Genomic DNA, 24061 nt, shown 5'->3' on the forward strand with positions numbered 1-24061 from the left:
GTTATATATTTGTAAAAATACGTTGTAGACCTCATGATGAAAAGAAGTAATTGTGTTACTCAAGAAGTCTTCCATTCACACTTAAGACTGAAAAGCCAAGGCCTTGGTCATTTTCGTAGGCTCCTGAGAAGCTGTGGACATAACAATGTTACAAACTCATATACTCACCTTTGATCTAGAGAAGGAAGGGTCACACTAGAAATGCTCAATTTTTATGAAAATGCACTTTTATAACATTGTATATTCTTTTAAAACATAATGCCTTTGTAGAACTCTCAGAGCAAATTGAAACAGATTTTTGCTAAATAGAATTTGGATGAAGCTGTATTTCCTGACAAGTTAACCTCTTTGGGTCCAGTCCTGCCCCCTGCCACCCCGCTGTTGTGTAACCTGAACCCCCCAACTCCTTTCACATGTTTGTCCTTCTCTTTCAGCAGCCTTGGCAGCCACGGCAGTGGGAATCTGACTTCTCCGATCACAGCTCCTCCGGAACTGTGTGTATTCATTTACGTTGCCTCCTACGGTGGGAGCCAGTGTTTGCTGTGTGCCTGTGCAGAGTGATGGCTGATGGGTGACGTGATATCGGTGGACAAGAAAAGGCTGTCATTCCAGGTGGGATGGCTTTTTGTAGGACTGGTCCGTCTGGACCCTTATTGGGTCAGTCACTGAGGCTTAAACACCAACCTCCTCCTACTCCATGAAGCCCCATGGCAAGCACAGCTAGCCAGCTCTGGGCCAACCTCAGCACAGATGCGACATCTTGGACAGGAGAAACTCCAGTGTGATTCCTGCTCAGGTTTGAACCATAGGCCCAGCGAAGTCAGCGCATGAGAGGAGTGTGAAATGCAACGCTTTGATGCTGCCTGCGTGAGACAGCATTTCTCAAGTGGTAACATGGCAGGTCTGAGTGGGATGATGGTTTTCTGAAGACTGCAAGAAAGCTACAGAATGAGTAGCTGTTAGGCTACAAGAGAAAGATGTGTGCTAAAGGGAAGTGGTGGGAACTGGAACAGACGGGTTTGGGCCAAAGCCAGGATGGGTGGGAGGTGGTGAGGGAGGTGCTCAACAGATCCTGGCTGGCTCAATGTTTTGTATTTGCAAAACAGTTAAGGTCTTCTAATGGTGCAGAGCAGCGTGGGCTGCAGCATCATCGCTAAGTTGTCATATTGCCACTGAATAAAAGAGAAGATATAACTGGAGTACACTTCTCTAAGCATCTTTTCAGTTGTGTTTTAAATCAGTAATAGTTTTGCATGAACTAGCAAAGCTCTTGGGTCATTGCAGAAAAATTATAGCAGTGTATGGCTTTATTTTGATAGGTGGTGTAAATCTTGGCCCAGTTTTTCAAACCTTTGCAGAAGCTATGCTGTGTACGTGCAGCCTTTCATGTTTCTCCCCAGTTGTGTACAAAATGACATGGTTGCATATGTAATTTGAAGCATTTCAAAACATCTGGCTCAATTTTTGAGACATTTGTGTTGTCATGCACTATTGTAATCTGTCTGTAAAGCTATGTGGAATAAGATGCTTTTTCTGAGAACTGAAGCCTCCTTGCAGAGAGCTGCACTTTGCTGCATAATCTCAACGTAATGGGGCTGATTTACAGATGCTATGTTTGCCCTCAAAAGAATTTCCTTGCGCTAATGGCTTCAGTTTAAATCTCATTGTGGGATTCTCCTGTTCTTGAAATCAGTGGGAAGTAAGCCAGATTTTTGAACCTTGTGAGAGTAACTTGTTCTCTTTGGATGCTAGTCAGAGCTTATTGCCTCACTATCAAAATGCAGCTTCAGCTCTTTAAAGAAAGAGCTACATGTGGTGAAACTCTCTTTACTCTCCTTGGAAATGAAATTCTAAACTCTTCAAAGTAAGAGTCCTATTTCAAGGATCTTCTGGCTTTAAAGGGAAATTCATTTCCCATTGAAAGTATGTATAACATTCAGAGCTCAGTGACGCAGCATCTCATTAACAGAGTACCCTGTGGATTTGTCTCCCGTGGACAGCTATTTCTATAATGAGGACAGTGGAGGCGTTTGTCCCTCCTGCCCCGTCAGCGTATATGGGGACTGGTTAGTATCTGTGGGTAACAAAGCTGATATTTCTTTTTCTTGTAGCCCTTGTGTATCCCTGACCTATAGCTGCTTGGTGCTATTTCTTAAGGCTCACATAAATAACTATTTAAGGGAGAATTCCTCTTCCAAGGATGTAATGGCTGAACTCCTTATAACCTTGCAGTTTGAAGTGCAAGAATAGATTCTTGAGTCCATTGGAAAAGCCTTCAAATTTAATCAGGAAATAGAGCAAGAACAGGGGCTAGCACACAGGTGTCATAGAAAAATAAAGGTGTCTGTGTTTGGCTGTTCACAGATGCTCAGTATACAGCTCAGCCACTGGCTCCATAAGCTGGAGCAGAATTTTGGTTTATCCATAGACAGATTTTGTTATGCTTTATTCTTTGCACATCTGGAAAATACAGACATTTATGAAACCCTGTGTAAAGTGTGAAAGACTTGAAGAGTTACTTCAGTCAGTCTCCAGAAAGGGAATGAAACAGGTAAATTGATCCACAAACAGAAGTACAAACCAAAATATTGTCTCTAGATTCAGACAGTGCCATCAGCACAATTGTTATTACATGGTTTTCCACTTCCATTTGAACAAAAAGATAGTTATTGGAAAAAAAAATAGCACCTAAAGAGTATTATGAAAATATAAAATAGTTTTGGGCATAATGCTTTAATCATTGTGGACCCCAGCTGTATGTTGAAATCAGTGCTGTTAATGAAAACAGTCTCTTTAATATAATTATTTCAAGTTGATTTCAATTATAAGTAATCTTCTACAGACATTATTACCAACAACTGAATTACGATCAAGGTCTTTCCCCTTTTTGTTGAAATCTTTAAACTTCCAGCACTGTCTCATCTTTCTCTTCTCATCTGATGAGTATAGGTAGAAGTTTTATTAACAACTTAATTATTCTCTTTAGAAGCCAGGATAATTATTATGGGCTTGACTTGGCTTCCATTAAAAGTCTCTTAATAATTTGGCCATTGACTGTAGTCCAGTGTGAGAGAAGAACAGTTCATAATCAACAAAATCATATCTCAAAATTGTGCAGAGATGGAAGAAATTGAAAGAACAATACCATTAATATTTTACAGAACATCACAGTACTTTTGTATGGGGTATTGGTCCCCTCTAAATACATATTGGCTGAATCCTGTAAAGTTGTGTTCACTTTCATAGTTGCTACCCATATGAATAGCTTGACTAAAATTTGTGCGGTAAAGGGTAGTAGTCGAAGATCTGACAAAAAGCTGAACTGACATTTATAAGATCAAGCTTTTGTTTCTGAATTTATCGTACTTATGATCTTTCTCAAACTATTTACTTGCATGCTTAACTTTAAGATGAATTTGAAGTCACTGGAAGGATTAGTATATGTCTCAGGGGTACAGATCTAGGGGAAAAGGAGATCATCATGTAGGCACTTATTAGAAAGAAATGCAAGGAGAAGCTAAGGGAGCAGAATGCTTGTGGATGATTTGGTGAGCTGGTCGTATTAGAGACGCTGGGTAAAGTGAGTATCAAAAAGAAGACCATTATTTAAAAGGATTTTTATAAAAATTGCTTTGATAGCAGAATAAAATAAAATTTTATGAAGAAATACATTTACAAACGGTAAAGAAAAATGTTGAAATTGACAAAAGGGAGGAAAAAATAATAGAATACAGACTCTCAGAATTTTAACTATAAGCACATGCTAAAGTACCAAGGAAGGCCAGAAATAATGGAGTGATATAGTAAAGTGATAAAAATTAGTAATCAATGTTTTTTTTCTAAACACATCAGAAGGAGAAACTTTCTAGGAAGTCTCTAGAGTGAATGAATTGTGTTTAAGGAAGGGAAGGGGAAAAAACTATGAAGTATTAACTATGGAATAGCTTTAGGATGTTACCAGGCTCTTGCCTATGTTGATAGGGGCATGCTCTGGAGGTGTGTCACGGTTTATACAAACCATTCTTAAAACATGGAAGATTGTCTGTTGCATGAGATCACCAGAAGCAAATAATATCCCAAAATTTTTTAAAAATGCAGAAACAAATTTCTCGCTCTTACCTGTGATTGTACTAATTCAATTGCCAAGATGGGCTTGGTAAACTATAAGAAGGGACTATGGCAGATGTGCTATTTATGAAGAGCTCCAAGGAGCTTGGGAGGAACTAAGGACTAGCAAGTAAAACTTCTTCAGCAAGCAAGTTGAAATGAAGACTAGAATTGGCAGATAGATGAACAAACATGATGAGCGCGGAAGAGTGAACTTTTTGTACAGGAGACTAACTGTGTACAAACCTAGTAGATGATTTTTCTTTAAAGGAATCAGAAAGTATATGGATGGAAATGATCAAGATGATAATGTGTCCGAATCTCCAAAAAGGATTTCACAAAAGCCCTCAGCAGAATTTTTCAAAGAAACCAACGAGGGGTTTTTTTGGTGCCTATTTTTTTTTCATGGAATAATCATGGATTGAATAATAGGAAACAGGGTAAGAACAAATGTCAGAGACTACTACTCAGTCCTGTGACAACTGTGTCAGGACTTAACACATGCAGAATTGTGCTAGAAAAGTGAGTGAAAAGTAATGTAATAGTTTGCTCATATTACAAAAGTATTGTGACTGTAATAAAGACCTCCAGAAGAATTTCTAAGGTTCAAGAACAATGCACTTGATACTTCGCTTTTACCATTTAGGAAAGGGACCTTAAGAGTAGTTCAGGGCATTTTATTGAAAATGTTGACTTAATGTTCTTCATCAGCCTAAAAGGCAAATAGATCCTTGAATTTTTTTAGGACCAGAAAAAAAGAATGAAATGGAAACCAGCACAATGTCAGCATGTAACTTCATGATGAGCCCATCTCTTGAACACTGCATGAAGTCCTGCGTATTGAAAAAGGTATGTAGTACTACCAAAAAAGGTAGAATGAAGAGTGATCATATATATAAGCAGTTCCTGTAAAAGGAGAGCTTAACCAGATTAGGCTTCTTCAGCATAAAAAAGGGAAGCTAGACTGAAGGAAAATAGACATCTGTAAAATCACAAATGTTATGGAAAATGTGAATTGGAAATGATTATTCATTTACTCTTATTACCTTTTCCTCCTAAGACCTAGGGAGTACCAAGTGAAATTGTCAGCCAGCCAGTTAAAACACAGAAATTATTATTATTATTACACTTTGCATAATTGTGAACTTGTGCCCAGGATGTTTGGATAACAAAATAATAAATCTCTCAAGAAGTGATTAGGCACTTAGTGGATGAAAGGCTCATTGAGACCAAATAAATATAAAGATACTGATGAACCCTTTGGCTAAAAAAATCCGTAAACTGTAGCCTCCTAGAGTTTGGAGGCCTGTGCTGAATGAAATAACACTCAAGGCCGGTACTGTCAAATAGGGGATACTGGGGTAAATCGATCCCTGGTCTAACTCCGTACAGACTTCCTAATTTTCTGCTGGAAGATGTTCTACTGTCTATTAGCATGCAAGTGTGAAGATGACTCACAGGAGTGAAAAGTTTTGAAGACCAGCTCTAAAATGGGCTAGGTAAGATGGCTGGAAAACAATAGGGTGAAGTAGGAATCAGGAAGTGTAAATGCCACTTCTATTGAGTGTCTTTATTTTTTATTTTTCTATGAAGGTCTTTATTTTTTTTCAGAAGTGCATTGCTGAAGTACTGAAGCTATTGACAATAAATAATAGCTCCTTTATTTCAACTAAATTTCTTAAAAATCTTCAGTCTGAGATTTTTTTTTTCACCTCTATAGGTTACTCATAATGAGTAGTGTAAATAAGTAAAGACATTAAAAATCTTTTGGAAAGTACTTCTAATATTAGTAGTATGTAATTAAAAAGCCTTCAGGTTGTTAGCTGTTAGATACTACAATACTCAGCTCGTTAGAAATACAAACCTGAAGTTAGAAATATTGATTACTTTAGGATTATGTCCTTTCAGCATGTTAAAATTCAGTGCAGAAACACCACAATATCAGGTGTGCCCCGTACTTAGAATAACTCAGAAATCCATTCAAGGTGGAAGCCAGTCTTTTAAAACTTAGATTTACAGATAGACTGAATCTTGGTATACCCACTTCCATGGCATCCGTTTATTAACACATAATATTAAAAGGCATTTTTAATAATACTTTCGATAACACTGTGGGGGGCTTACCTTCTTTGCAGGGAGGCGGTCAGCACCTTGCAAGTTCAAACCTATCAGTTCCTTCTGAACTAAACTTTGGTTTTCATATTGCCATCATTGTGAACAGGAGGATCTCTTGGGAAAGATGTATTTGCACTTGCGTAAATGAAGCTAAAACAATAACTGAAATCTTAATGAGTATGTGCTGGTGTCAGCAATGCCATCAGTTGCATTGATGTCCAGATAGGAAGTGTTGACTGTCTTTAGTTGCCTCAGGTCAGTAGTTTTTATCTGCAGTTAAGTAGGATGGAGATTATTTCACTTACTCCTAAATGATCCTTATGAGTCGCCTTCATAAAAATGTGTCTGGGTGTGTCTGTGCTGCTATTATGTCTTTATTTCTGTCCTCATAAAAAGGCAGCGAGCAGGCAAATTGCACAGAAGTTATGGCCACTGAGCAGGCTTAAAAAGAAAACGTGAAAGATTTTTTCAGAGGAAAAGCAGTCCTGCTCATCACTGTTCAAACAAACATTTAAAAATTCATAGCAACTAACTGAGTTATAAGTTTCCCCTTCAATATGTTTCCAAATGTGAACAGATTAAATGGTAATTGCTATCAAGCTTTATGTTCTATTTCATGTACCTAATAAAAGTTTATCTAGTGGAGCTTACTTTGTATCTTTTTGATCTATTCCTGACCGACTGCAATATACTATATTAAAATATTTATCATTGTGCTATCAAATATTAACCACTTTAAAATCGTCTGATGAAAGAAAACAAATAATGCTACTTGTTTAACTTTTCATGAATTCCTAATATTTAGTTGTTCGGAACTCTCCCATGATATAGCACCAAAACCACTGAAGACCCTAGAAACCATATTCACTCTTTTTAAGCTGAGCTGTTTGGAAGTGCACTCTGCTCACGTCCCTCACCACTGTTTGTTTTGACTCTGCATGCAGAATCCTATTTTTCCCTTCTGTAAAAATTTGTGATTCTGCTTCAGTACAAGAGAATTTTAGACTTGTTTTGTTTTCTGTTGTTGGGGTTTTTTTAAAATTATTATTAATTTTGGGAGAGTATAAAACTTTTTTTTTTTTAAAGGAAAAGGTTTTTAAGAAGTTTCCCTAATTATGCACCTGCTTATCCATCTGAAATTGTGGCTTTGTCTGGTAAAAATAACAGCAACTTGCTAGACCAGAACATGAATGATGGGAAGAGGGGAATACCGATCCCACAGATGTGCTCCAGTTGCCTGGCAGCCTGGTCCTGCCGAACTGCTGGCTGCCAGGGGCACATCACCCCCCAGCTGAGTGGGTTATGCTCTCCCAGGCTGCTCCTGCTTGCTCAACCCATTGCTGATTCATATCGCAGAAATAACACAGCAGAAAACTATTCTTTGTTTGGTTAGTGCCCTGCTGAGTTAGATCTGAAATAGTTCAATGAAAGGTCAAACAAATGCCTGAGAGATTGCTAGGGGCGTGGGACTAAATAGCTGGGAATTGGGAGAAGAGGGATTGCAGCACTTGCAATTAGAGCAGTTTAGACAGCCATGGAATAGCAGCTTTGAAGCTGACACCAGGGCAAGATCAAGAGGAGAACAACCTCTTCGCGCCAATCCAATCCTTCACCTTGTTGGGGAAAAATTGTTCTATTAAAGGTCAGCTGTGTAAATGTTGCTACTGAACCATTTCTTTTCATTTTGGAGAAAGCAAGTGTATCACCAGGTTATCAGAGTAAATCTCCTGAAGTGAAGAACTGCAGTCTCTTCAGAGCCTGGTGCTTCTTAATAAGATGTTAACTGTGCTAACTAACCACCTTTTCTATGCCTCATTCTCTGCTTGATTTATGACCTGTTCTTTTCTTTGGCTTCCCCACACACAGGTGTTACCTAGTTCACAATCCCCATCCTGTTCACAGCAGCCTGTCTTCTAGCACAGAGCCACTGAGATCATGTCCTGGATCTCTCGCCAATGCCCCTCAAGTCTATTCCCTCTGCAGGTTCCTCCATTTCCACAATATTTCACAGACTTTGTAGGCAGCAGTGTTAAAAGCAGCTTGAGACTTAGTCCCCAAGCTAGGCATGCTACACTAACTATGTAGATCTGTATAATAACTATATAGAGAAAACATTCTATGTTTTCATCTTCTCTATGCTCTTCATAGAGGAAAGATGCTTCACTTAATAATTTTTGTTAAATACAGTGTTTGTGTTCTGATATGTTTATTCTAACTAAAATGTCCCCCATCCAGAGAGATATCAACCTTCTTTTTCTCAGTTCAAATCCAGTATCTCATGAAAAAATAATACCATTCAATGAAATTCATACTTTGAACAATTTTCTATGTATCCCTGTTTATGGTTATTTTGTAGGTCGTGTATTTTGGAATGAATGTGTTGATATGCACATTCACGTTGTCTTTTCTCAGGTTTAAAAGATCCAGGCTATCACTATGGCATTACACGTGTAGGTCATTGGCATGCTTCCCCTGAGGTGAGTGGCATCAGTGTTCTGCATCATCCGAGAATCAGGCTCAATAACACTGTAATTTTGTTTGCAATCTTGCCTTGCTTGTCTTATGTCTGTAAGCCACACTTGCCTTGAGTTTCAACAATGGGATTCTGGATCGATTTAAGGAGAATTATTCTGTATTTAAATTTGGAGCCATTTGAAGCAGAGTCTGTTCCTTTTACATCCAAACTCCTATATGCACACAATTTCTTTAGTCTGCATAACAATCATGTAAGACAGGTATTGTGAAATCAGTATTTCATTTATAAGGACCAGAGGAAGATCATTCCCTGGGGACAGCAATATTCAGCCCCATCAGAACACTATCCTTTTTAATAAATTATTTCTACATTTTACTTCCCTCCAGCTGCAAGCGTGGCAGTGCACTTACTAGCACCAGTCCTGGCACCAAAACACCCCAGAACTGAAAGTTCATACAGCAGCTGTGCGGAGGGGAAATTCCTGTATCCCCACCAGCTAAAAGCACTAAAACTGCTACTGGCAAAAAGATGTAAAAGATATAGATGGATTGTCCATGGCTCCCCACACAGGCAGTTGCAAAGGTGAACTGGAAGCCAGGGCATCCTGGTTCCAAATTTTTATTTCTTTTTACAGAGTATAGTTCCCCAGGCAAAAGTTCAATGTGTAGGTATTGAAGAACTCACAGGATATGTTTGTGCACAAACATATAAAAGATCACTAACTTTCAAGGGGGGAGACAATTACATTTATGTATTTAATCTGTCTAGAAAGAAGTGCAAGATGTATTTTTCCAAGAAAGTTTTTTTTTTTTTTTAAAGAAATGTAACATATCTTGTTGAATTGTAAACACAAACTTACAAAAGAAAATGTTAATAGAAGTTCCAGGGTTACAATTTCAGGTTTCATTTTCTCAGAAATTCAATCTGCATGATGATTTTGATCAAATGCCTCAGCTTCTAACATTCGTAACACATTATAAAATGCACACAAGAAAGCTTATATTTAAATAATCATATAATAAGTTGAACGTACACTGTGACAGAATATGAATTATCTAACAGGATGCAGAGTAATACAAGTTCAGTCTGGAAGACAGATATAAGCCCTGAGCGCAGTTTGAGCATTCAAGATAAGAGTGTAATCCTTTGCCAGCTTTAATAAGAACTACTTAAAATGAATGAAAAATGGTAAAAGAAAATAAACTATTCAGAGTTTTGATGCAAGGCATCCAGGTGAAAACTCATTTGCTAATTGTTTAAGATTTACACCATTAAACCAAGGTGATTTCAAACAGTGATTCACAGTAAATAATGCACTGAATTTAACTCGGGTATGAGCTACCATTGGTAACTCTTGTATTCAGTCTAGGCCTTTGTGGGGCTGCACGTTCAACGTCTGTATTTGCTCATTGACTATAAGAAGGGAGACAGTGAATAATATTAATCATTGGACCTTCTCTCACCTTTTTCCCTGTGGGGTGATCACACCTAATGAAAATTTGAGCTGTGTTGGTTAACTGAGATAGCAAACGAGTCACTTTTCTTTGACAGATCGGATAAATATGCAGCTGGTTTGGGAATCAATTCTTGTGTGTGTGATAAAAAGGTGTTATTTTTAAATATTCCTGTTTGTATGCAACGGAATTTAGTCACCTGAAATGTCATGGCCAAGAAATACAAAAGATGCAAGGCTATGAGCAGTACACTTAGGAAATCAAACGAATGCTCCTGCTTAATATTTTGCCGTCATCCATTTCTTTAAACTCAGGCAGTTCTGTGTGTAAATATTTCTACCTTTTGTTACAGGTTCCTCTTATCACAAAGCACTATGTTCAGTTTAAGACTGGCCCGAAACAGCTGTAGTTGCTGGTTAAATTTCTTGCCAGGCACAGAGCTTTTCCTTCTGTTTTCATGTTCATTTTTAAAGGAAATTTGTTTCATTTCTATGAAATAGAAAAGTGAAATAGAGCTATGTATTTTCTCATGTTTCTGGAATTCTAAAAGGGATTCAAGTCCAGACTCTTCTGTTCTGGATTCATTCCTCGTGCTTTGATCTGTGTATGCAGGCTGGTGAGAAAACCATTGTGGGTGCCTGGGAGGGAGGCAGAGAGCTGAGCCCCAGCAGCTCCCCTGCACGCACAATGCCTGCGGCATGAATGGTACTGGGGAGGGCTTAGACCTAGCGCAAGGCACAGTCGCATCTATTGTGCCTCTTTTTCCGAGGGCAGCAAACCTTCCTGTACCAACCAGCCCTGCTGACTGCTATGTCTATGCAGCATAAACCCTGAATTCAATAAGATAACAGCTGTTATCACGGTGCTTTTCATCTGTGAGGCAAAGCCTGAAATTGCATCTGACCTCTGTATGCACAGAGATGCAAGTGATGAGCGCTCTGCCTAGATCCTCAAAGGTTTTAGATGAAATCAGTAAGAGTGAGGTACCTAAATTAATACTTCTGAACATAATAGCTTGTGTCTTTTGCTCATGTGTGGTATAAGGTAGACTATGAACAGTAATTTATCAAACGATAAATTGTGAACCTTAGAAAACACCACAAAACTTTAGAGTTTTTTTCCCAAATAGGATTACTAATATATAAAATGAAACCACTCTGTTTCCCAATACAATCATACAAGTAATTCAACTAGCCATGATATAGATTTAACTTATTTATAGGTCAAGCTTTTTGTTGCCCTAGGTCAATAATTTTTAGCATCAAAGCTCCATAAGAATAGATTTTCTTAATAATGCCGATAGGCTATGTATAACAAAAAGTAAACAAAAACATATTGGTCTGTTGAGTGTGTGTTTGTATCCATCTTTGCATATATACATTTCTGTATAGCATAAGCTTAGGGAAATAGATCAAAACCACATGCTACATGTCCAGACGAATAATCTTTTTGAGCTTTGCTCAAATTGCCACACTACAAAATGAAATTAATTGGAATTCTGTTCCTCCATGAAAACACCTGAAATGCGATTTAAATCAGTGTGTGCTTGGTAAAACATGACAATTTGACGTCTGTTTCATAAAACTGACAACTGTATCTAGTTGTTTTTCTTCTGAATTTGATTATATAATTTGGTCAAACTTGGAGAATATCTAACAGTTACACAATCAGATTGAGATTTGTTCAGAAAATTACAACGCAGTGAGGGAAACTTAATTAGTTTTGTCAGCAAATATAAAGGCCCTAGCTTGCATTTCCAAAAACTGTCTAATGCTTTTACAAATATTCTGATTCAGCTAAAAACAGGTTAATTATATGCTGGGCTCAAAAAATCCTCATTAAAAGAACATTACTGGGGTTATAATGTCCAAACCTGAAAAGATAAGAAATACTGCATTTAATAAGCAATTGATTTGAAAAGCTGGTACATATATGTTATTATATTAATTATATGACTGCAAAATTTGCTCCACAGACCTCCAGACCTGTTCAATACCTTAGCTACGTAATATCTTTTTTAGACCTGCTGTGTGGACATGCTCTTTACTGTACTTTATTCAAATTTTACTGTGGAGAATCGTATTGGTTTGCCTTTTTTTTTTTTTTTTTCCTTTTTTTTTTTTTTTTCTTCCCCCCTGTGGTTCATGTTACTACAATATCTCAATGCTTCATAAGTTCTGATGCTTACTTTGCTGGCACCTAGGGTAAGATATGGGGGGGTGATAATCTCCTTTTACATAAGGGGTGCAAGGCAGTAGGAGGTCCTGTGATTTCTGAGTGGTTTTTTTGAGATACCTAAGATCTGATTTTTCAAAATATTACTAAAAGAGAACTATGAGATTCAAAACACTACCACTCCTGCTTTTTTCTGCAAGTGCTCTATAATCTTGTGACTCAAAACTCAAGTGCAAGTATCCAGAAAATGAGAATACAGTTAACAACCCCATGGGAAAAGTATGGTTTAAATAACCTGCCAAATATAAATAGGAGCTTTCTGGCAGAAGCTGAGAAGGTCCAATTTTCTCAAGTAACATTTAATTATGTTGCCCATGCAAACTTCCTTTCTCTTCATGTACTAGCTTTAATGCTAATTGGTTAAACACCACAGTCTTTCCTGAAATTCCTTATTTATTGGTTTTCTTTCCAGATATATTTACTGAATTTTCACAAACCCAAATTTTCTACTTCAGAGGTACTTATCACTTGGAGAGGCAGCAGTAGTCACTAGTTGTTTTTGTTTGGCTTGTTTTTTTTTTTTTCCCTGCCCCCTCCTTTTTTCTTTTTTGTTTAAATTTATGATATAAGATTTGCATTTTTTTTAGAGCATTTAGAACATTTGTGTGGAGATAAAGCCAATTTTATCATAGTTGGCTAATCGGTGTCTAATTACATTCTGTTTTGTGTTTCTCACTGTTAAAAATCAAAAGCAAGCTCTTGTAAAAAATCTCTTCAACGTGTGTGTAAGAATGCAGAGAGGCAGGGAGAAATGTGAAAAACAAACATGAGGGGACTCTCCAGAGTTTCTGGAAGTAGATGCTTAAAATGGTTATAAAGAACAAATCTTAAGAATTTACTACAAAATAAATTTGCAATAAAAGTCCAATCCTGTATATACCAATGTATACACCTGTTAACCAGAAGAGAGCCTTAATATACAACTAGGCATTGAAACTACATGTGCTCTAGCAATATTTCTGCAAAATTTCAGTTCTTATTTTAAGGATATTAAGTATACCTTCAATTTTTATTACCTTTAGCTTTTGTCTAGTTTCATTATTTATAACAGGTAATGAGCCAGCGTTTTGCAGTTTTATTGTCCAGGGACATAGTTAAGATACCCAAGCAGTTGAAGTCTGGTACAGAAGAAAGCGAACATGCAGAGAAATCACCTTTTGTATTTTAGTAAGAATTTTTTAATTTGGAGTTAATATCCTGATGGTTTAGTATACAAAACTTATTTCATAGCTGGCAAGATACACATATTGACATATTACAGTGGGAGCTCCTCCAGGCAATAGCAAGAGAAAGAGACAGGACAATGAATCCCTATTGAAATAAAAGGATGGCACAGTCAACTTACTGTCCTCATCTGGAAGCCTCTGAAGAGGCTGAGGCAGGATGTCATCCTTACAGCTCATAGAGCATTTTGCTCATTTTCTGCCCTTAAGTAGCTGCACGTGACAACATACAGACGCAGAGGCAGCAAAGTTGCAGGAGAGGGGCAACTCTGAGTTACTTACGTTGACAGCCCAAGCTGTGCCAGATATATCCCGGCAGACATTTATCACATTTAGGCCCTGATGTTCCCTCCTTACACTCACAAAATCCTCTGTCATTACAGCGATCATGGACTGAACCAAAAGGGTTACAATAACAGTCTGCAGAAACAAGACAACACATACACACTGGATTCAGGTCCACATATGGTGGTAATTCATTCAATACCAATAAAAGGTGCACTTCCAGTACTAGAGGTAAAGGAAGACTGTCTATTAAGGATATCTAGAGTAGTGAATATAACTAATATAGGTCCATTTATTTGTTTGCATATGTCATTTCAGGAAGAGACATTTTACGATGTGAAGAGAAAAAGTAAACAGAAGAGGTGTAAAGGCAGAAGATACCATGGTCTTTGAGGATAACTGATTGTAATAGATTCTCTTTTGGTAAGAAATTTTTGACAATTTAATGAATATTAGAAAAGCTTTGTATAGTATGGATACATCAATGTGCCATCATGGTGAAATGCTTTGCATTATTAAAACAGGCTTATCTATATTACTCAATATTTTCAGAAGTGCTGAATGTCTTTACAGGGCTATAGAAATGCACTTTACTTATTTCCAAGATAGTCTTCCTTTATAGTTTTGAGCAGTATAATAATTTCTGTGGATAGTTGCCATTAAATTGATGAGATTGTATTTATCAGTGATGTTAATAAACCTTTTACATATTCCACGATGAAAAGCTTGAGGTGAGAAGTAACGTAATGCAAAACTTATCAGAACTGGCTTTATGCTGCCATTTTCATTTCTCTCACCTCCCAGTGTGCAGATGGAAAATGCAATGAGGCTCATTTCCCACTGCATATTTCCATGTGTATTCACCTAATAAAGAATGGCTAGGGTAACCCATTTCCTCCCACAACACTTACTGTGTTGTTCATTCACAGCCCTTTTCTTTAACGTGATTACAATATCTGTGTTCAGCTTCCAGCTAGCTGAACAAAGAAGACAAGACAGTAGGTAGCAGAGCACATTTTTGGCACTCCTTTGGTTTATTTATTACTTTTTTTTTTTTAAATGAAGGGCTGATTCTTATCTGTATGTAGACCCATGTAGACCCAGAGTAACTCTATTGTCAACTGAGATCACAAACACATTTTGGCAGCATCTGATCTCTGCTGCTGTTGAAGGCAAAAGATACACAAATCGATTCCTGAATCTGGGCAACCTGCTGAGAGTCTGGCTTTATGTCTGTGAATCAGTGGTATTTTGATGACTACCTTTGGCAATTGTTCCCTAGCATTAGCTTAAACCTCAGCAATACTGTAAATAAAAAAATGGAGTTGAACTTGGAAGGAAAATATTAAAAAAAAAAATCCAATGGAAAAACTATAACAGGAAAAAAATTAGCAGGAAGACATTTGTCATCTGTTGTCTCAGTGTTTATTAATTATAAATTACAGATGGCACTTTGAACATTTGGCATGCTGAAGAAGAATAGTTACCTCTGGCAAACAGAGTTCCACAATAATAATAGAGTCAATTAGCTAGCAACATTCATTAATGAAATCGAAAACTGACATGCCAAAAATACTGTGCAAGGCTGAGGAGAATTATAGCACAGTGAGTGCCATTTGAGAACCTGGCAATTCTGGTGTTAATCAAAAGTATGAAATGTCGATGTAAACAGACATAGAACTGAGATATACGTTGAATGCAGGAAGTAAAGTTTGCTTGAAGAGTGTTTATAGAAAACCTTGAAAGACAAAAACTTAGGAATTACATTAGAAAATAGAGGGCCTGATCTTGTATATTAAAAATAGCTTAGTTGGACATAATGGAGTTACAGTGATTTAAACAAATGTTTGTGAAAGAAATCTATGGCCTATGATGTTGAATGTTATAGATACATAATATTGTCAAGAGAACAAGGACCTGATGCTGAACCAGTGAAAGCTTTCCTACTGAACTCTATAAATACGTAAGAAGTACCAGGCCCATCTTGTGCTGTTTAAGGGAAAGTAGATATTGGAAACAAAACTTAAGCCAGGCTCTTTTACAAAAGTAGTATTGAATCAGAACACAGACTCAGTAGCCTTTAGTAACTGAATCTAGCCTCCATCTTTCCTAATACACATTTGAAACAACAAATATATAACCTACAGAGGTGCACTGAACACCCAAGCTCGTTGTCCAACACAATATCACAGGCTGTGGAACACTTCCTAAGACCTGCCAAATACCTAAGACCTTAAACAGCTCAAAAGCCACAACTCCAGTGTGCCACATGGAGGCAGTATTTCCAATGCCCTTAAGCAACAGGGTGTTAACATTAACATTCCCAGATCATCATAGTAAGCAGACCACACACCAGGTTCCAGCGTGGGGGAAAAAAAACCTGTAGATCTGAACTGGGAAGGAATTTTCCTCCTAACCTCCATCTGGTGACTGTTTGAAGGATGTGAATATGACAGTAGCAGTCATCTGCTCACTGAGATTCACTATATCAACGTGATGCTTCCAACAAAACACAATGAAAATAAGTAAAAAAGAAGGTTGGGAAAACGGGCTGAAGCTTGCAGGCTTGCTGCTTATCAGTCTGAGCTGACAGTGGCTACAGGACAACCCTCAGGGTTCACTTAACCACATATGTCATTAGGGTACCTAAAGGTCTCACAGGTGTTAATTGAAGCTTAAGCCTAAGTGACTGCAAGGTTGGCTTTCTTATAGGTGTGCCACTGATTACAATTTCAGTATTTATGTTGTAAAACAAAGGAAATGTTTTATTACTCTGGGTCTACTTGGTGGTTTCCATGCTATCCATGCTTGCCAGTGATATTCTTCATATTCACTGAAATGAAGAATTATTAGAATTTTATCAAGACCTTGTAAAAAGGAAAAGCTCTTGAAGTTGTTAAATTCTTTTTCACTGTAAGCATGTCAAGTGAATTATTTTTAACTTTAAAATACATTGTTTTATTTAGAAACTGCAGTTGCCCATATAAGGTAATTTTGCAGTTAACTGACAAATCCATAAATTTTTGATATTTCATTTTAGGAAATAAAATTTATTTTGCTTCCAAAGAAATTAAGGGCATCATGAAATTAGATTTAAGACCACTGTATAAAGTGTTGCATTTGGTTCACTGGTAAAAACCTTCTCAGTATTTCAATTATTTGTAAGATTCAGAGAGTTGTTATCCATGCACTTACCATATATATTTATGAAAACTATATAAGTAGGTTGGATAAATCAGAGCCAAAGCCCTGTTAGCTGCCATTAAACTAGCTTATCCAAACATTATTCACTTTTCTACATATATGGCTAAAGAAGAAAAATTAGCCTGGAAAAATGACTTTCATACAGGAATAAGACTTGCCCACGTCACTAGAAATCAGCTTATTAAAATGTTCATGCCAACATTCCACTTGTACTTAAAACCCAAAACACTGCTTTTAAACTTAGAGGAAAAAGAAATGAGCATTTCCAATAGAGCAAGACTCTTTGTGCTTGACATAGAAGGATGATGAATCCATCAACTCTCTCCGAGGTGAAAATACTCTACATTTTCCCCGATTAAATCTTAGGAGCCTCAGTTCAGGAAAGCACTTGAAGCACGAACTTCTCTGTTTTCTGAAACTTAGGTATCTGCTTCCCTTCACAGACTTTAAACAAGAAGTATAAGAAAGTCTTCTTAAGTTGGCAAATCAGCTAGAATAAATACATTTTGTATGCAGTATGATCACTGTGTTCCTGAAAACTGTCTTAGTCCAACAAGAATATTATTTATTTAAACCAAATTACCTAATCTGTAGCAAAGCTGGGTTTGATTTTATAGTCACCTTGCGTGGTATGATTCTCATGGGAGCCCAAGCAAATTCTGCTTGCATTAAAGTGGGAAAGTCAGCAAATGCATCGCATTGTTTCTTTTTTTTTTTTTCTTGTAAGATTCTTGTTAAATGAAAGGTTTTAAAATTTTATTTCTGCAGAGTCTGGGCAATTTCGATGTGCACAGTAATTTTACTAAGACATTCTAAATACATCACTTGCAAATTAATTTAAAATATACTTATTTTTTGACTCCTGGTTTATTAACTTCCTTGCCTTACATAGCTGCAGCTGCTGTCTTAGCACTTCAGTGTACAGGAAAAACGACTTATTGAATGAGCTGATGAAAAATCCCAAACAGAGTAATTTAGTGTCACATTCATTAAACCTGTTTAGGCAGCTGAAATTATACAGACCTGATGTCATACTAATGATGTCTGTCATCTACATCAAACAAATACGAGGGACAGTGGGTTTTTTCCCAAGAACATTTGATTGGGTTAATCTCCTCAGCACAGTCATAAAAAATCATGATTTGCCTATTAAAGTTCTTATTAGCTCAGAGTAATTAATGTTAAAGGAGACCATGCATGTTCTGAATGTGTTGCCAAGTACAGTTAAAAGAAGGACACGTGAAATGAAGTGCGTGGATGGATCTGGGTGTTTACCACAAAATAAAATGTAAATCTGTCAAGCTGCAGATTGAAACAAATAACAGCAAACTATTTAGTTTCTAGCTTGAATCTCAGCAATTGATTGTAAAGAATATTAAAGATATAATTTGTTCACCCATAGTTTATTTTGGCATGAAAAGATCTTAGAACTACTCATTATATTTTTGCTTCCTGGAAAATGGAAAGAAAAAAATCACAATGAAAATCCAGAACAGGTTCTACTGATGCTTATGTCCATAGGAAATATTATATTGTGAAATTCTCCACCTCTGTCTGTTATTAGAACCGTGCCTTTTGTGGCTGCCAGTTAGCTACTGGCCATTGTTTGAGGCTTCCTTCATTGACTACATTTAGTCTTCATCTAACGTGTCCTAACTTTTGCTATGTACTGTCTGTGGTGACATGATAACAATGCGTATTCTTTTAGTGTCATAGAGATCTTATATTTTTTCCTAATATGCTTTTCTTATTATGTTCTGACATCTTCTTAAATTCTGCGTTTTGGGTATCTGTAGCAGATGCTAGGTCTAATGCACTGTTTTCGCCTAGGAATCCCTTTTCTAAATCGACATCGTGTCGAACTGATCTGACAAATTCTGCTGCCAACCACATGGGCATAATTTCAGTTTCTCCTCTAAGGAGAAGGGAGGTAACGGTACACTTATAGCCCTGTGCCTGGGAGCAGAATTAGCTGCAACATTTTTTATGAGATATAAGTGAATAAAAGGGGTTGATAAACACTGTTCCCCATTTCCTACTTATGCAGCTGGCAACTTTTGCAGGTCTCCACACAAGTATTCAAGAGTCTATACTAATAATTCTGAAAGTTAGACTAGGAGCAGGTATATTTATGACTCAACCCTTAAGTTTTCATGTGTGCAACTCCAGCGTGGCTCCCTCCTGTGGAAGGACAGCACAGCCAGTTTCTCAGGGGCTTCCAGGGAACGTCTTCCCAGGACTCTTAGCCAGGGTGGTTCGTTGCACTATCTAGATTCAAAATACCTCCTTGGGGCTACAGGGGCAATGGATATGAGGTGAAAAGTCTACACAGATGTTCTTATCCATTGAAAAAGCTCATTCTGGCTCAAATGGCAAGTAAGCAGCAGTGGTCCCTAGCAGCTGCCAGTAGCTGAAAAGGCACAGAAGAAAAGCCGCAGTTATCCCGGGACTGACCTATGCATACATTTTCATCGTCCAGCTCTGCAGAAGCATTTCTGAAGTAGCCCAGCCTGCATAACTCACAGTGCTGACCTCTAGTGTTGTGCTTACAGCTCACGCAAATGACCGTATTGAGCAGCTCGATGTAACTGCACCGGTTGGAGTGCCCGAAGCATTCACAGTCTTTCAAGGAAGAACAGAAATGTATACAAAATGTATACAGCAGCAGAGTCATAGCACATTACATGCTTAGTTAAAACGAACCATGAATAGAAGTATGAATGAATGGCACATACATGTTCATCAATGTAACATGGACAACAGCAGATGTTTATCTGCAATGAAAGTGAAGTTTGTTTCAGGCAGGTTAGCGTGACCCGACGACCATGGCATGACGTCAAAGGTTGGCTGTTGTTGGCAGAGCTGATGGAACTGAAGCATTTGCAGTTGTAAACCTTTCAGGGGTACTGGAGGCTCAGTTTCTGCTGATAGAAATGCATATCTTTTTGCAGTCGAGATGAGTATAAATCAAGACATGGGAAAATCTTCCTCAGGTTAAAAATATTAAATACAGTAGACAAAACTGTCAAACTTCATCATGCTTAAATCCACATCCATACGTAAAATGAAAGCTTTGTTCTGACATAAATGGTGAATATTCAAAAATACTACTGAAATCGGGGTATTCTAACTGCTAGGCACCTTGGGAACCAGACTGTTTTATTTCAAGACCAAACAAATCTGTATTTTGACAGTTTTGGCCAGCACCTCCTAAAACAATTTACAGAGAAGAAAAGGAAAGAGAGGTGTTATTTAAGAGCTACTTCTACTGTACTGTAAGCATTAACCCATTTTTATATACTGAGATGAAAAACAACTGGGCTAGAAAAGATCATAACTCTGAAATGTATACTGAATAGAAAGCATGAGTACTGCAGCCATCTGAAATGCAGCTGACATGACAGCTTCTTTTTAAAAACCTCTTCATTAAACAGAGAAAGCGAGTATGTTTTAGTCTTTAATCACAAGCAATGCTTGGCTTTCTGCAGAAAGACGTAGAAATTAGAAGTGTACCAATATAATTAGAGAAGACACAGCTATGCTTTGTGTAGAAAGCTTGTCTAAGTCTGATCACTCAGCTCTGAGACTGAGCCCAGAATGAATGCAGGAAAGGTTATTAGGATGATCAGAGAAGTAGAGAGCCTATTTAAAAAGTGAAGACTAGGGTAATTTGGCTTGTTTAGTCCAGGAAACTGAAGACAGGAGATATCACTGGGCTATGAATACATCAAGGAGATAGCCTTCTGCCCTCCTAAGTGAATATCTGTGCTAATGGACAACACTGACATAAGAACAAATGGGTGTTAACTGGCCATTGAGAAATTTCAGCTGGAAATTAGGAGATGGTATCTAGCCATTAGGGCACTGAGGTTCTCAAACACTTCCAATTTGTAGCAAAACCACTGATGCTTTAGAGATGTAGTTTATTAACTGGTGAAAGAGATTAACGTTTCTTGCAGCAATGGAGTACTGGATGCAGTGAATTGCGAGGGCTTCAAGGTCTTGAAGTTAACTTAACCTGTAATTAGATAAAGCTGTAGCAGAGGATGTAAAGTATTTCCATACAGACCAGGGGCCAGTCCCTGTGCTGCCTTTCCTGTGGTATGCTGCTGAGTGTGTGGGGGCACCTCCTGAGCCCATGGACTGCTGGCATAGGGTGTCAAATACAATATTTGTGCCTGTCTGTATTTTTATAAAGGAATAGCAACACACACCTAATACATATATATTTCTTTGGCTGTTGTCTGTTGTAGTAGACCGTAAATGGAGAGCATCTTTTCTTACACTGTACAACACTTAGTGTAACATGTTTCAGTGTTCGAGAGCTGCCTTTCTGCTGCCAGGAAACATTAATTCAATTTACATATAAACATCTAGTTAACATACATGCATTCTTGTTCTCTTCAGAGTTATATCGCTAAACTGATGTTTTGTGGTTCACACCAATCTGACAATTTTGATGCCTGTAACTGCTGGAGCACAATAAAACATTTGGTGTTTCAGTCTCAGTATGTTAACACTTGACATAATTGAGTGGGGAGGAAAAACGTGTTAACGTTTGTTGTCTTTTGCAGCTGGTCAGTATGATTCAGCATCTCAGCCACCCAGCAGCATTTCTCCCCTGGTATACCCAGCTGGCTTGAGCAAAAACTGTGTGGGGCAGAAGCAACAGATCTAAAAATGGAAATTAGCACTGGCAAACAGGAGTTGCAGGAAAATTATGACAATTGTAAGTTTTTATGTGTTTGGTTTTTTAAATAAGGAAGACTGGTTAGTGATAAGCAATCTGATCCTTCTGAATCTCAGAGTGTAGGTGAATTTAGAAGAAATAACATACCTTGTTTTTTGAATCAGTAACAGGCAGCAGACTATTACATTTTTATATTTCAAAAATATGCAGACTATAAAGAAGTGCCAGTAAATCAGCATATACTATATAATATTTTGTGTTTAAAGTAGCAGAAAGAAATTGAGACTATTCTGTGAATGAATGACCGTACTACTTTCACCGTGAAACTGTGATATGACCTTCAGTAGTATTACTACCACAAATAATTAGCCATTACAAAAGCACAGGAAACAAAGCTGCACATAAAGTAACTCACTCTGTAACAAGGCTTGCCCAAAGTTCTGATTTGGACTGAAGAAACATCTAATAATTATGGGGGACTTAGTTTGATGTACACACATGTCCCTAAATGTATACAGAAGGGCTACCTAGGTTCAGATGTGGCTCATCAACATTAAAGGTAAACAATGAGACCAATTCTTATACTTGGTTGCACTCCTATGGGTACTGCTCTTTTGTAATAACTGTGCTGCGTGAAAGAAAGCCTTTGTTTCGAAGTTAACTTACACTAAGATATCAGAAAGCTCTACGAGTCTTGATCATCAGACTGGTAAATGCTACATGGCATAGAAAAAAACCCCAGTTAACTCAAAAACAGTATAACATTTGATTGAAGATTAGCAATGGTACAAATAAAAAAAAAAGGCATGGCAAGTAATGATTAAATCAATTTTTTGCTTCACTTCCCTCCCCATTTTGCTGGGGCAATAATATGAAGTTATTTTGCTTACTGCTGTTGACCTGATCAGTGAGTCGTTTTTACATCCCTCTGTATTTATAAAAAAAAAAGCGCTACGTAAAGGGTCTTTATATGATTTAAATGGAATTATTTTCTCCATGGGATACAAGAGATGCTACCTTCAACCGGTCAGACGTAACATGTAGAATTGCATTCAGCATCATGCCAGCTGGGAAGGTAATACCTGTCAGCGCTGTATGGCCTCTCTAGCTTATGTGGTTCACCTTAACCAGCGTACCAGGACCAGAAAGCAGCCTGCTTATGGACTTGTCAGAAGCACAGCTTAAGGTTTTTAGGCACATGTCTCTGGCTACCAGCCCAACCACTTTGACGCACTGGCAAAGTCACAAAATCATTGAAAGAGATGGGGAAGTATCAAAATCAGGCTGCAAATGGTTTACCAACAATGAAATGACATGAGCTTACAGTGCTAGAAAATGCTGCTTTCAGTTCTGAGTACCACATGTCAGACAAGACACAGATAAACTGGAGACAGTTTAAAGCTGAATAACAATAGGAGTAAATTGTTTGGAAAAATAAAACCTCAGAAGAGAGCTAAAGATAGCTAGATAGGTTTAATGTGAGGGAAAAGAGGAGAAGAGATAGCCATGTTAGATTTGATAATTGTCTTTGGATGATTTAGGAGTTGACAACTTGCCAACTCGCAGAAGGATTGACTGTATGGTCCTTTAAAGACTATTTTCAACACAATGATTCTATTGCAACAATCTTGATCCTGTTGTAGAAAGCATGATAAAATTACCCATGGAAGGAGGCTCATAAAGAAGCTGATAATTTGCATGTTTTGTTTCTATAAACTGAATACCTTTTTTCCCCATTATAATGCTATGCATTTACATCTTTGAGATGACATACTATTGTGCTGTGGGCACAAGGTTCAATTGAAGCTTCAGCTGCAACCAATAAAACATGAAACATAATCACAGGAAACAATAGAAAACACACATGGAAGGGAAACATCATTTTTAAACTAAGACAGATAATGCATGAAACAGCTACCAGTGTCATTTTCTAATTAAATGCACAAAAAGTCTTTCAAGAAAAGTGTATTCAGAAATCATTATAATATTTGTTCTTTTTTATTTTCTAGTAACTCTGCGTTCCTCCTCCATACACTAACAAAAGGCAAACAAAGGAGATTTCATTGTAACCTTAGAAATGACCTGCTTTGTAACAAACAGTATGGCTTGTTATCAGGATCTCATCAAATGCATCAAACTAAGTTCAAATATTTGTTAATATCCCTATTCTTCTCAATATGTATTTCATGAATAATGAGGTATTCACAATAGCTACAGAAAGACAAAACATCTTTATACATACTCTTTACAGATAATTTGAGGAGGAAAAGCA

General features: G+C 37.4%; 1 protein-coding gene across 1 annotated transcript in view; it reads right to left on the minus strand.

Moving 5' to 3' along the window:
- NTNG1 (netrin G1) overlaps positions 1–24061 on the minus strand; it is a 150962-nt gene that overhangs the window by 12398 nt on the left and 114503 nt on the right. The window contains exons 5-6 of the mRNA XM_065656994.1: positions 19554–19721; positions 13893–14030 (exon numbers count right to left, since the gene is read on the minus strand). Coding sequence (XP_065513066.1) covers positions 13893–14030; positions 19554–19721 — 306 coding nt within the window. The remainder of the gene's footprint in view (positions 1–13892; positions 14031–19553; positions 19722–24061) is intronic.

This window comes from Caloenas nicobarica, chromosome Z, assembly GCF_036013445.1.
Source record: "Caloenas nicobarica isolate bCalNic1 chromosome Z, bCalNic1.hap1, whole genome shotgun sequence".
Taxonomy (NCBI): Eukaryota; Metazoa; Chordata; class Aves; order Columbiformes; family Columbidae; genus Caloenas; species Caloenas nicobarica.